The sequence below is a fragment of the Aplysia californica genome, unplaced genomic scaffold (genome assembly GCF_000002075.1).
Source record: "Aplysia californica isolate F4 #8 unplaced genomic scaffold, AplCal3.0 scaffold00012, whole genome shotgun sequence".
NCBI lineage: Eukaryota > Metazoa > Mollusca > Gastropoda > Aplysiida > Aplysiidae > Aplysia > Aplysia californica.
In genome coordinates, this window is record NW_004797282.1 from 1,155,465 (window position 1) to 1,167,879 (window position 12,415).

At 38.6% G+C, this 12,415-nt stretch overlaps 1 protein-coding gene across 1 annotated transcript; it reads left to right on the forward strand.

The window, feature by feature from the left end:
* Nucleotides 1-62: 62 nt before the first annotated feature.
* On the forward strand, nt 63-11,934 carry LOC101848711 (replication termination factor 2). The gene is made up of 8 exons (XM_005090064.3): nt 63-322; nt 4,680-4,774; nt 5,782-5,872; nt 6,453-6,589; nt 7,066-7,144; nt 8,500-8,613; nt 9,228-9,276; nt 10,926-11,934. Exons 1-8 carry the CDS (start codon nt 254-256, stop codon nt 11,285-11,287), a joined length of 996 nt encoding a protein of 331 aa, XP_005090121.1. The 5' UTR covers nt 63-253; the 3' UTR covers nt 11,288-11,934.
* The last annotated feature ends 481 nt before the right edge of the window (nt 11,935-12,415 follow it).

Below are 12,415 nucleotides of genomic sequence, written 5' to 3' on the forward strand. Positions count from 1 at the left end.
GATATATGTTAGATCCAGATCTCTATGCGAAAACAGTACTGATAGCTCTACTCTCTAATTTGTCGTGTTTACTGTTTACTTCCGTTCCGACAAACGCTGTGTTATAATACTAGTAGTGACAGTGATCTAGAGATCTATATTCTAGATCTAGATATAGAAATAGATCTAGACTCTAGCCTAGCAATTAAATTGGCTTATAAATTGTAGATTTAGACATATTGATATCTACCTTTTAAATAAGGTCGAGAGCGCTATGGGTTGTGACGGAGGTACCATACCAAGGAGAGATGAACTGGTGAGAACCAAAAAGAAACCAGAACAGGTGAGTCGAGTCTTCTATTCTTATTCTAGACTAGACCTAGATCTATATCTATATATCTAGATCTAGATATAGATTCTAGATCTATATATTCTATATCTATTGTAGATCTAACTACTAGAGAACTAGAGTCTGTAGAGATCTAGATATATAGATCTAGATCTAACTCTCCTAATCCCTAAAATGAAATGAAAGTGGCTATTCTCATCCGGGGTGAGAATAGAAATACGATCGACCTCTCACCCTGGGTGAGACTTGCGGCCGTAGGCTATTCTCACCCGGTTTGAAACAAGACCTGTTTTTCCTCATTTTGGAATACTTTCTTTCGATGTGGATGATCAAATTGATAAAGGCCACCTCTAGTCTCACCCGGAGTGAGAATAGTGCTGGCGAGTCTTGTGGATATTCTCACCCGGTGTGCGTTCACCAAATTTTGCGTTCACCCTAAACCACAGAATTCTACACTGTGATAACAGAAAAATTGTAGAATTCTGTGCCGTGAACTAACATTCCATTACAACTGTAGCCTACTAAAAGCTTACAATTTTGTCTGTGGGCAGTGGAGAGAGAGAGAGGAGTAGCGCGAGAATTTCCGGGCAAAACAAAATGGCGACCCGCGTAGTTCGGCTCGATTCGAAAAGTTAAATAGCCGTAGCATCTTTGTAGACAACCAAATTTATTTACTTTTGTGTTTTAACATCATTTTAAAACTTTTTTTTGGTCAATTTGATCGTCCACACCGATAGACAGTATTCAGAAAGAGACAGAGAGAGAGAGAAGAGGGGAGGAGTTGATCTTGCGAGAACTTCCGGGCGGGTGAGAATAGCCACTTTCTTGATAAAAGCCAAGAAAAAATTACGTTATAGCACAAAAGTAAGCTAATTTGATCGTCTTCAAAGATGCTATGGCTATTTCACTGTTCGAATCGAGCCGAACTACGCGGGTCGCCATTTTGTTTTGCCCGGAAGTTCTACTCCTCCCCTCTCTCTCTCTGTCTCTTTCTGAATACTGTCTATCGGTGTTGACGATCAAATTGACCAAAACAAAGTTTAAAAATGATGTTAAAACACAATAGTAAATTAATTTGGTTGTCTACAAAGATGCTACGGCTATTTAATTTTTCGAATCGAGCCGAACTACGCGGGTCGCCATTTTATTTTGACCGGAAGTACACGCGCTACTCCTCTCTCTGTTTCTTTCTCTCTCTCTCTCCACTGCCCACATACAAAATTGTACGCTTTTAGTAGGCTACAGTTGTAATGGAACGTTTGTTCACGGCACAGAATTCTACAATTTTTCTGTTATCACAGTGTAGAATTCTGTGGTTTAGGGTGAACGCAAAATTTGTTGGCCTAGATCTAGGCTATAACGGTGAACGCGCACCGGGTGAGAATAGCCAAAAGACAAGCCTGCACTATTCTCATCCCGGGTGAGAATAGAGGTGGCCAAATGAAATACCCATTGATATGTGTGGATGGGATTGGGTCTGGAGTCTGGTCTGGTTGGGGGCTATCGCCCCACTCTTCGCCTGAAATTGAAAACACACGTGTTTGTTTTTGAGTCGGAAGTGGCTATCCTCACCCGGGGTGAGAATAAAAATACGATCAACCTCTCACTATCACCCCAGGTGAGACTACATGCGATTAAACGTAGAAAGACGCAAACTATTTTTAGGTACGACGCACATCTTGTTTGACGTCAGACCAGGATTCCCCTCCGATCACGTGACTACATCTAGTCTAAATCTAAGTATAGCCAACCGCATGGCACCAAAGATGGAAGTGTACGAAATTTGCCATAAAACGCTAGACGATTAGATCTAACCCCCCCCCACCCTCCTCCATTCTTCATCACTAAAATATAGATTTCTACATTAAAAAACAAACTTAAAGCAGCTCTACAAATTATAATTTATGAGACTCCATCCACATGCTCAAAAATTGATGAGCGCCTGATTCCATTGTGCCATGTAACACAATTGTATAAATTGGAGACAAACTGGTTGTAGGGCATGTTATAATGATGGCCACCTCTATTCTCACCCGGGGGTGAGAATAGTGCAGGCGAGTCTTTTGGCTATTCTCACCCGGTGCGCGTTCACCGTTATAGCCTAGATCTAGGCCAACAATTTTTGCGTTCACCCTGAACCACAGAATTCTACACTGTGATAACAGAAAAATTGTAGAATTCTGTGCCGTGAACAAACGTTCCATTACAACTGTAGCCTACTAAAAACATACAATTTTGTCTGTGGGCAGTGGAGAGAGAGAGAGAGGAGTAGCGCGAGAACTTCCGGGCAAAACAAAATGGCGACCCGCGTAGTTCGGCTCGATTCGAAAAGTTAAATAGCCGTAGCATCTTTGTAGACATCCAAATTAATTTACTTTTGTATTTTAACATAATTTTTAAACTTTGTTTGGTCAATTTGATCGTCCACACCGATAGACTCCGAAAGAGACAGAGAGAGAGAGAAGAGGGGAGGAGTAGATCTTGCGAAAACTTCCGGGCGGGTGAGAATAGCCACTTCCTATATATAATGATTAATTTACAGGTTCGTTCGTACTCTATACCAAATATAACAAGGAAGAGGCTAGCCGTACTTAATTACGACTAGACTGGCAGTCTAGCCGAACTTATAATTCTAAATATGATGGCTAGACTGACCATTAAAAAAAAAGTAGGCCTACTGAATTGTGAAAATATAAATTTTTAGTGTGCAGTACCTAAAGTATTGTATTTGAGACGAAACCAGGTGCCTTTTAAATGACAGTGCATGTATTTTAAACCTCCTGATTTTTAATGTTAATAGGGCCTAAGATAAGTATGGCTAGACTGGCAGTCTAGCCGTACTTAAGTACGGGTAGACAGCTAGGCTAGCCGTACTTAAGGACGGCTAGACTGTCAGGCTAGCCGTACTTAATATTGATGGCTGAATTGTAAATGAAATTTTTAGTTTACAATGCCTAAAGTATAAAATTTGTATTTCAGACAAAACCAAAAGGTGCCTTACTGACTTGCATGTATTTGAACCTGAATAATTACTAGATCTAGATCTAATGAGACCTGTGTACTTACAGGCTTGAGTCGATAGGGGCAAACCTAGATCTAAGTACGGCTAGACTGGCAGTCTAGCCATACTTAAGTACGACTAGATTCTCAGTCTAGCGGTACTTAAGTACGGCTAGCCACTTTGTTTTATAAAAAACCATTCCAGTGTTGTCTTTGCGAAATTGAAATGTATTGTACAGTGGGTTTGCATTCAACGAGGTCACATTCAACGAGAAGTCGGCTCCAATGAGGCAATCCTTAATCCCGGAATTTTTCCTCTATATCTCTTTGTAAATGTATATCAGCTCCAAGGAGGTTGCAAACAGACTGAAGTCGCTTTCAACGAGGTCGCGATAACCAAATAAAAGCAACTAACAGCCCCAAAAGCGAAGAATTTTTCACCTTTCTCTCCATCTCACGCGAAGCACAAGGCCCATCCTCCATTCCTAACACATTGTATTGCTAGATCCTAGTGTGCCTCCTAATAATATGGGCCCCAAAGCCAAGAGGATGGGCGAGGGTCAGCCTACGGTAGGGATAGAGCCTGAGGGGATGGGTGAGAGTGCGATGTGGCTGTGTGAAACTGGATGAACTCTGGATGGGTAGGTCTTGATCTAGATTGAGACCCTCATTGTTTTTCAATTTTCTTTTCTTCTCCTGATCAGAAAATACAAGCTCCCGCCTTTTCTTTATGTAGATCTAGGCCTAGATGTGAGAGGGTATGTTTCCACATGAGAAGTGTTCAGAAAAAAATAAATTTAATGCAGAAATGATGGTCAGAACACAGCTCAAACATGCGCGCATTGATGCTGTTTGAGATTTTTGTCATCAGGGGGAACAACGGTTTTAATTAGTGGTATTGGTACATCGTGTAATATAATAACTTCCTTTCTTTTCTTTAGCCTTAGTCATGTTCAACGAGAGGTCGGATCCAACGAGGACAACAAGCCAGTCCCGGCGACCTTGTTGGATGCGACACCCACTGTTTAATGTTTCTGAAAAGAATTTTCTTTAAAAGATTTTTAATTTTCAAACATTGTGGGTTTTTTTCTTTTCGTATGTGTTTTTTTAATTAAAAAAGAAAAGTAGCTAAATAAATATTCATGTAAGTATCATCATTCTTACAGGTCAGCAGTTAATAGAATTTATTCTCTTACTCTTACCTAATTTTAAAGCCTTAATTCTAGGAATAAAATATAAAACACAATATATAGCTTTATAAAAAAGATATTCAGTGCCCTAGACTGGACTCTTCTGTGAACTCACTTTTGTTGTTAAATTATTTTATTTTATTTTATTTTTTTCTGAGCAGAAAGACAAGGATTCTGTACTTGCTTTCAAGTGGAAGCACTGTGCCATAAGCCAAGAGGCCCTGGTCAAGCCCGTAGTTGCTTGTGAACTGGGCAGGTAAGCAGTGGTCCTTAATAGTTGAGATTGTTGTCAGCTGTTTATGTTGCCTGATTATCTTTTTTTTTCCTTCTCTTTGTGACTGCCTATAATTTTTTTTTTTAACATTGTTGTTTTAGACTTGGAAAAATTGTTCTGTTGAAGTAAAAATGCTGTTTGTTGAATCAACCTTTTCCTGTTCTCTGTTTTCCTAGTTAGGCTAGGAAAGTGACTGCCTCGACTAGAAAATATGATAATAATAGTTCCTTCGACTAAAGTTAACATGAACTCTGTTCGGAAGGACAGAAAGGTTGAAAATGTGTCGTACCAGAAGGCCTGTATTTTCCCAGAAACACACTGCTTAGTCAATTTTGATATAAATATCTTTGTGTTCAGTGAAGAGATTGTAGATTTTGTAACGTTTTGTAGTTTTATGCATCATTGTCAGAATTGATAGTTGTGAATTAATTACTTATTTTGTGGAAGGGATGAGCAGACATGATGTTAAAACATAGACATGATTTCATTCTTTAAAGGTCTGCAAAACGTGCTAACTAAAAAATTGGGGGAGTGTATCTTGGGAATTCTAATCTTTTTTGACATTTTGGCACAATGCTCTATGTATACTGCAGAGATGATTAACCGTATCCGTACGTCATCTTTTACTATCGTATCCATACGATGTGGGGAAAGTATGTGCCACCACTTTCCAAAGAGGAAATTTACTCGTTAATCCGATCCGTACGCTTTGCATAGCAGTCTGTCAAAAATATTTTTTGAGAAATACTGAAAGTTTCAAAGAGATCTTCGCTCTAGAAGTATTCTAAAATGTGAAGAATACAACCCCTGGGTTCAAAATGACCCCAGGTGCTTGGATAGGCGGATGTAGTTAATGGTTCTTTTTCAAATTTCTTCCAAATTGTCAAAACTTTAAAAATCAAAGGGAAAAGGGTAAGACCAGGCCTATTTAGTTATGTTTTTCTATTGTATTCTATACTTCATTCTTTCCCAATATATTGGATTTCCAGGTTGTACAACAAAGAGACTGTTCTTGAATTTCTCTTGGACAAGAGCAAATTTGAGGTTGCTGCACAGTTTGACCACATTAGGGGATTGAAGGTAAGAGAAAAAAGCAGGAGAATGAAAACACCCTCTACACTCTCTGATTTATTTGATTTTTTTTTGTGTGTTGAAAATGCTTTTTATGCTGTGTATAAAGATTTTTTTTTCTGTTATATAATTTCTTAGATTTTGTGCTTTCAAAGAACAAATAGATAACAAGTTTCCTGTTTACAATTTCAGGCAAAAGTCATCAAACTGAATTTGTCTAGTTTATTGCTGGTCACTAATCTAATCTTAGTCTTTGTTACGGTAGATCCAAAAAATATTGAATATTGTGAACTGAAATGCTTGGTTTTCATTGAAAAAGTGGTTGCAAGTTCTTATTGTAATTTATATCTTTATTGTTCAATATGAGATTGTCAGGTGTTGATGTTTGTAAAGATCGCTGAATGCTGGCTGCCTTTCTATCAAGCGGAATATGCTGTGCAATAATGGGTGTTGTTCCATTCTGTGTTGTATGTACATGTGGAAATTTTACCCTTAAAATGTTGTTTTTTTTAAATATCATTCTTTGTCTGTTATGAACTAGGACAATGTGCTGTACATTCTGAAAACTATTTTTATTTCATTGCTTCAGGATATTAAAGAGCTGAACCTGACTGACAACCCAGAGAGACGTCCTAATGGTGCTGAAAAGGGTGATGCCTTCATTGACACAAGCAAGTCTGATTTCATATGTCCAGTGGTTGGTTTGGAGATGAGTGGGAAATACAGGTGAGTGCATGCCAGAATGAGATGAGGGTCTGAGAGGTTTAGGTGGGCATTTAGGATGAGGACTCACATTTCTTCTTACTTTTCATCTTTCACTTTCACTGGCGACCTGTCATTTGAGCTTGTGCCGTTCAATTCTGTGCTACAACGAAAGGTGCACTGGTTTTTATATTGGTCTGCATCAGAACACAGGGTGCTGCTTTTAATTTTAAAACTTTTGTGTCAATAATGGTAAATATAGCATCATTTTGGAACTTTGATTTTTATGGTCAGTTTATGCAACATTGTATTTTCTATTCATTGTATGCTGGGGATGTCACTTAGTAAATTAAATGATGTAATGAAATCAATGATATTTTTATGGAGCCAGTGGACTGCATTATTTTTCTGTAATTTGCTACAATTGCACAACACGACTTGATTTTTATTATTCATGGGTGAACTGACAGTTGTTCTTCTGCTGTTTTTCTTGTCCCCAGATTTAGTTTCATCTGGACGTGTGGCTGTGTCATGTCAGAGCGAGCGCTGCGAGAGGTCAAATCGGAGGTGTGTCATAAGGTGAGGACTGTTATACTGGATTTCGGCCTTCAACTCTTTGGCTCAGGGGTCTTGATGTTTTGCTGTTAATGCGTTGCTTAGCCAGAATGCGCTTTTGTTTGTCAAATGTTTGGAGATGCTCTGGTGTGGTTTGCTCCTTCTTTCCTATCGAAGATTTATCATTCTTATCTCACATCATACTTTTTTTTTTGGTTGCTCTCTAGTATCACACCTAATCTTTGCTATTATATGACCTATTTGTGTTGCAAGTGCTGTAAAACTGTTACTAAAACTAAACTTTAAGAAGTGCTGCTCCTTAGTGCAGATGGTGATTGATTGTCACTGTGGTCATATTCTTCTACTTCTTTTTTTATATTTCTACATCATGTTCTTGATGGGTGGTTGGAGAATGCTGCTGGTAGGTTTTCTCGTCTCTCTCTTTTATTGTTTCCTTTTATCTGTTTCGTTTTTTTTCTGCATACAGTTACCATTATTCTGTCGATGTGCTTCTCTTTAGTCAAACTTATGCACTTGTTATGAATGCCAACTTGAACTTTGCGGTGCAAATCTATTCTTCCTGAGGTTATGTTGCAGTAGACTGATGTGTAAACATTTCAAGCCAGGCTAGTTTGTACTGAAAGGAGTACCCTTCGAGATGGTGCTTCTGATTGAAGTGTCTTTAGGCCATTCCCAAAGGGGCGACATAGACATGTTCTTATGCACAGTAGAATTGTAAATGGGCTGATTCATCAATGTCATGCTCATAGCTGTGCCTGAACTGCAACAGGGAACTTCTGCTTTTTCTTTCCTAATTATTACTATCATTTTCCTGTACTTCTTTTGTATGTTTGTCACGCTCTTTGACCCTCTATTTCTGGGGTGCCTTGATAGTCGAAGTAGACTTTGTGCTGTTGAAGCTAGAGAGGTAAGCTGAGCAAGCCTGATTCTCTGTAAAGACTTCTGTGTTGACATCCACCCCTTGGTGCTCATATGACCTTATGAAGTTGCGAGCGCCGTAAAACTTTACTAAAACTAAAACAACTGAAAAGAGTATACTACAAAATGTGTGTTTCTCAGTTTCTTTTTTATTTATTGTTTAGGTCCATTTTTCAGAGAGTGAAATGGACAAGGTGTTCTTTGATAGTTGAAATGGACAGTCCTTTTAATTTTGAAGCTGGGGTACTTTTCATCCTCTGAAAAGTAGTAATGAGTTTGAGTTTTTATTATGTTGTTGATTTATCTGGTCTCTGAATTGATAACAAAAATTGTAAAAGGAGACCAAAATAATTATACCCAAAAGCAAACACTTGTCAAGCTGGACATATTTAAGTGTTGTCTGATTTCTTTTTAAATTGCTGGGTTTTTCTTGTTATCAGTGTGGGAAAAGTTACAAGGAAGAGGATGTGATCCTTCTGAATGGATCTGAAGAGGAAGTGACTGACCTCCGTTCAAAGATGGAAGAACGCAGAGCTTTAGCTAAAGCAGCAAAGGTGAGGGAACTTTATGCCAATTGTTAAACCGCTGGTGTTCGGTTATTTGCTTTTACTTGTTTGAACATAAGAAAATTAATTACACTAATTGATGTTGTCATGATCTTGAGTGTTGGCATCGTAAGTTTTGAGATTAACTGCCTGCTGAGTATGTTTGTGTGCATGTTTCTCCCCCCCCCCCCCCCCCCCCAAATTTAGGGACAATATGAATTTTTTTGTGTTGGTTTCATTGACAACTTGTGTTGAGTGGTTGGAGAATGCCACTGTTATATTTTTTTTCTTTTATCCCTCTGTAATTTGTCTATCTCTCTTGCTTTTTCTTGTCACCAAATGATCATTATTGTCTTAGTAGGTTTCTTTTTATTCAAATTCAAAGCACAATGGTAACAGTAGAAATGAATGTGGACACAAGTATTTCATAGACCTTTTCCAGTACATGTTCTGTTATGTTAGGGTGCTTTATTATTTTTGTTTTAATTTTGGTGTTTGTGTTAGGGATGGTCATATTTGCATACCCCATACACTCTTACATGATAGCTATTTTAGAGGAATAACTTTTTTTCCCAGACCTTGGAGGAAAAGAACACTCATGGTTGTTTTTATTTCTTCTCCAGAAATCCAAGAAATCTGGAAAACACAAGCTGGCCAACAGTGAAGCCAGTGGTGGGTATTTTCTTGGGTCTTTATTGTAATGCATACTTTGTCTAGATGTTTAACTGTATAAGCCTAATAAGCAAAATTTTTCCAGAAGGTGAAAAAACTTTCATTCTTTTAACAGTTGTACCTGTATTATGTAGCTTTTCTTGCTTTGATTATAAACATACAGTGGAGTCCACTTATAACGAGTACTGAAATAACGAGAAGTCTGTTATAAAAACACTATTCTAAAACCCTGTTTTTTCCCGTCTGTATTTTTGTAAATAAATACTGCTATAGCACAATCGGATCAACAAGCGGGTCGGTTATTGCGGAATACTGCTGCTGCTGTGCACAGCGCACAGGCCAGTTATAAATATATAAAACCTCCCCAGTTGAGAAGTTGGTGATCTAGCAACACCAAGGACATTACAACTCCTTGAGCGAAACAAAGAATGGGAGAGCCCACGTGTGCCAACAATGAAGGCCGCAGTGAATGATTGGGGAGGGTGTGGTATGCGCAGATAAGGGGAACGCCAGCCTAGTCTAGATTATCAGATCTACCATGCCTCTCACTTCTCTGATGCGGGGATGGAGAGGTCTCAATGCTGTGATGGATGGAGCGAATGTGTGACGTGTGCAAGCAGACGCAACGCACCACAGGGTGTGGTGACATGTAAGGCAACACAGAGGGCGAGTTAGCCTAGAGCCCTTTTTTTCTGATCGCCAACGCCAAGCTGTCAACATAACTAGGGCTAGAGAAAGAAACCTGATTCGATTTTTGATCAAGTAAGACCTAGAGGTCATGTTGAACAAAATTATCATCAGGGGAGATTACAAAAAAGAAATAGACCAACAAAACTCTTAGATTAGGCCTACTTTATTAATTCCCTTGAATTTATTACTGGATCCCTTATAACGAGAATCCTGGTATAACGCACATTTCGCACCGGTCCGCTCCCTCTCATTATAACAGGATTCCACTGTATAGAGTTTGAATTTCGACAATACTTCTCATGCACATTCAACTGATACCACTGAATAAAAATACAATTTTTATTTTATTTTTATGTTTTAAACTTGATACATCTGATCAGCTGGCCAACTATATTTGATTATGTGATTTATATCCCTGTGAGTTAAGTGGATGATTTTTGGGTGTTCTACTGTGGTTTTCATGTTCTGCCATGGTATGAAGAAAGGGAAGTTGAGAAAAATATCATTTAAATATAAACCATTGTGAACGCATGAGTGAAACCTTTTCTGTATCATTTTTGCATGTGTAACTTTCTTTTCTGTCTGAGAAAAATGATTTTTTTTCTGCCTCTGTTCCTCCTTATTTATTGTGTGGAGTTGCATTGTCTATCCCCTGTGGCAAAGCAAATAATATTAAAAACACGTTGCATATTTATATAGTAGGTGTATATGTGAGTGCTGCAGAAATCTCATACTTCTTTGCTTTTTTGTAGGCTGCTGGCAGAAATCCTGCTGTGTCCTGGCCCCACTTAATTGTCATTTTACTAATATGCTTTTTTATGTTTAGATATTACATACAAGTAAAAAGATGGCATCAACTAGTTTTTAAAAGCGTGCATCATTTCTTTTCTGTCTGGTCTTAATTTAATCAGCTCATCTGCAAACTTATTTGAAAAAACTTGCGATCAATTATTTTTCAGAGGCGAGCACTTCAGGTTTGGGCAAGAAACCACGCTCAGATGCACAGTCGTCCTCTTCTTCTTCCCCCCACTCAGAGTCACCTTCTCCTCCCACTGATGCGTCTTCAAATGGCACAGCAGACAGGAAATCTAAAAGTTCTGTGGGGCCGTCGAAACACTCCATTGGAAAAGGTGCTTCCAGTAAACTTCTCACTAACGGCAAATCAGCAGAAGAGAGGAAATCTGGCAAGAGCAAGACTGGAGGGACCATACAGACTGACCCAAGGGCCACAAAAACTTTCAAGTCTTTGTTCACGACTTGTGAGGCAGAGAAATTACAGCAGAAACCTCACTGGATCACCTACAACCCCATGTATTACTGAATGTTAGAGAGACGCACACTGGTCTGGGTTACAACGTAGTGCCATGGTTTTCTTGGCTACTTTCAGGGCAATGTACTGTGACATGAACAGCCCTTAACAATTGTTTCCAGTGGGGATGCATGTTTTCTTGTTGTTTGATCAGTAACTCCCTACAAAGGAATAACTTGTGGAAAAAGGGTTAACTTTTGCAGCGCAGCTAAATAAAGTCTTAAACTATTCCTTATACTTAAAGTCGTGTGCTGTACTCTGTGCTTCTCAAGTAAGATTAAGATTATTGTAAGATTTGTTTTAAGTCTTTATTCTTGCAAAAGGAACAGTTCATTTATTCCTTTTTCCCTCCTGCTTCATCAGGTGTCTCATGATCTTCAAATTTTCTTTCCTAGCTTGTGGTTAGAAAATGGGCCTCTTTCTTTACCAAAGAAAACTCAATAAATCTGTTTTTGATTGAGCAGCTTTGTATGTATCTGAAAGCTGAATGCCCATACCCAAACATCTGGCACATTCAGTTTGCATATGAGATATCTAAAAATTGTTGTTTCCATGCATAAGGTGTAGCAAATATTGAAATCACCAGTGATATGTATGCTTATTATTAGTTGAAAAATAAAAATTAACTTTTCATTCTTTGAAGTGAAAGGTCACTTTCGGACTCTTTGTTCTTAGTTCATTCATTTTGGGGGATGTTGTTTCAGGTAGAATGTCGTGTTCATTTTTGCATTGTCTACCACTTACAGCAAGCCAATGTCTCTTCCTCTCCGGTGTTTTTGGTGTAGAAGTAAGGCTTTTCGCCTCCAAACGAAGAAGACATGTGTTTGATTCCTGAGGAAGGAAGTTTTTTAATTGAATATTGCCGTCTGCCTGCTAGGATGCATTATCCTCCTCTTCCGCCATTGGTCCCAACAGGCAGGGTCAAATCAGCCTTCCTCCTAATTAGTTTAATAGTTTCGATTGGGGTGTAAAACGGTAACAATCACAATTGCAATTTTGACACTTCATCTCTGTCTGTGGGTGGTTGGCGGGTGCTCTGGTGTGGTTTGCTTCTTCTTTCCTATAAAACATCTATTGTCCTTATCTCTCCTCCTTTTTTGTGTTTGTTACTCTCTTGTAACACTTCTAGTCTTCGGCACT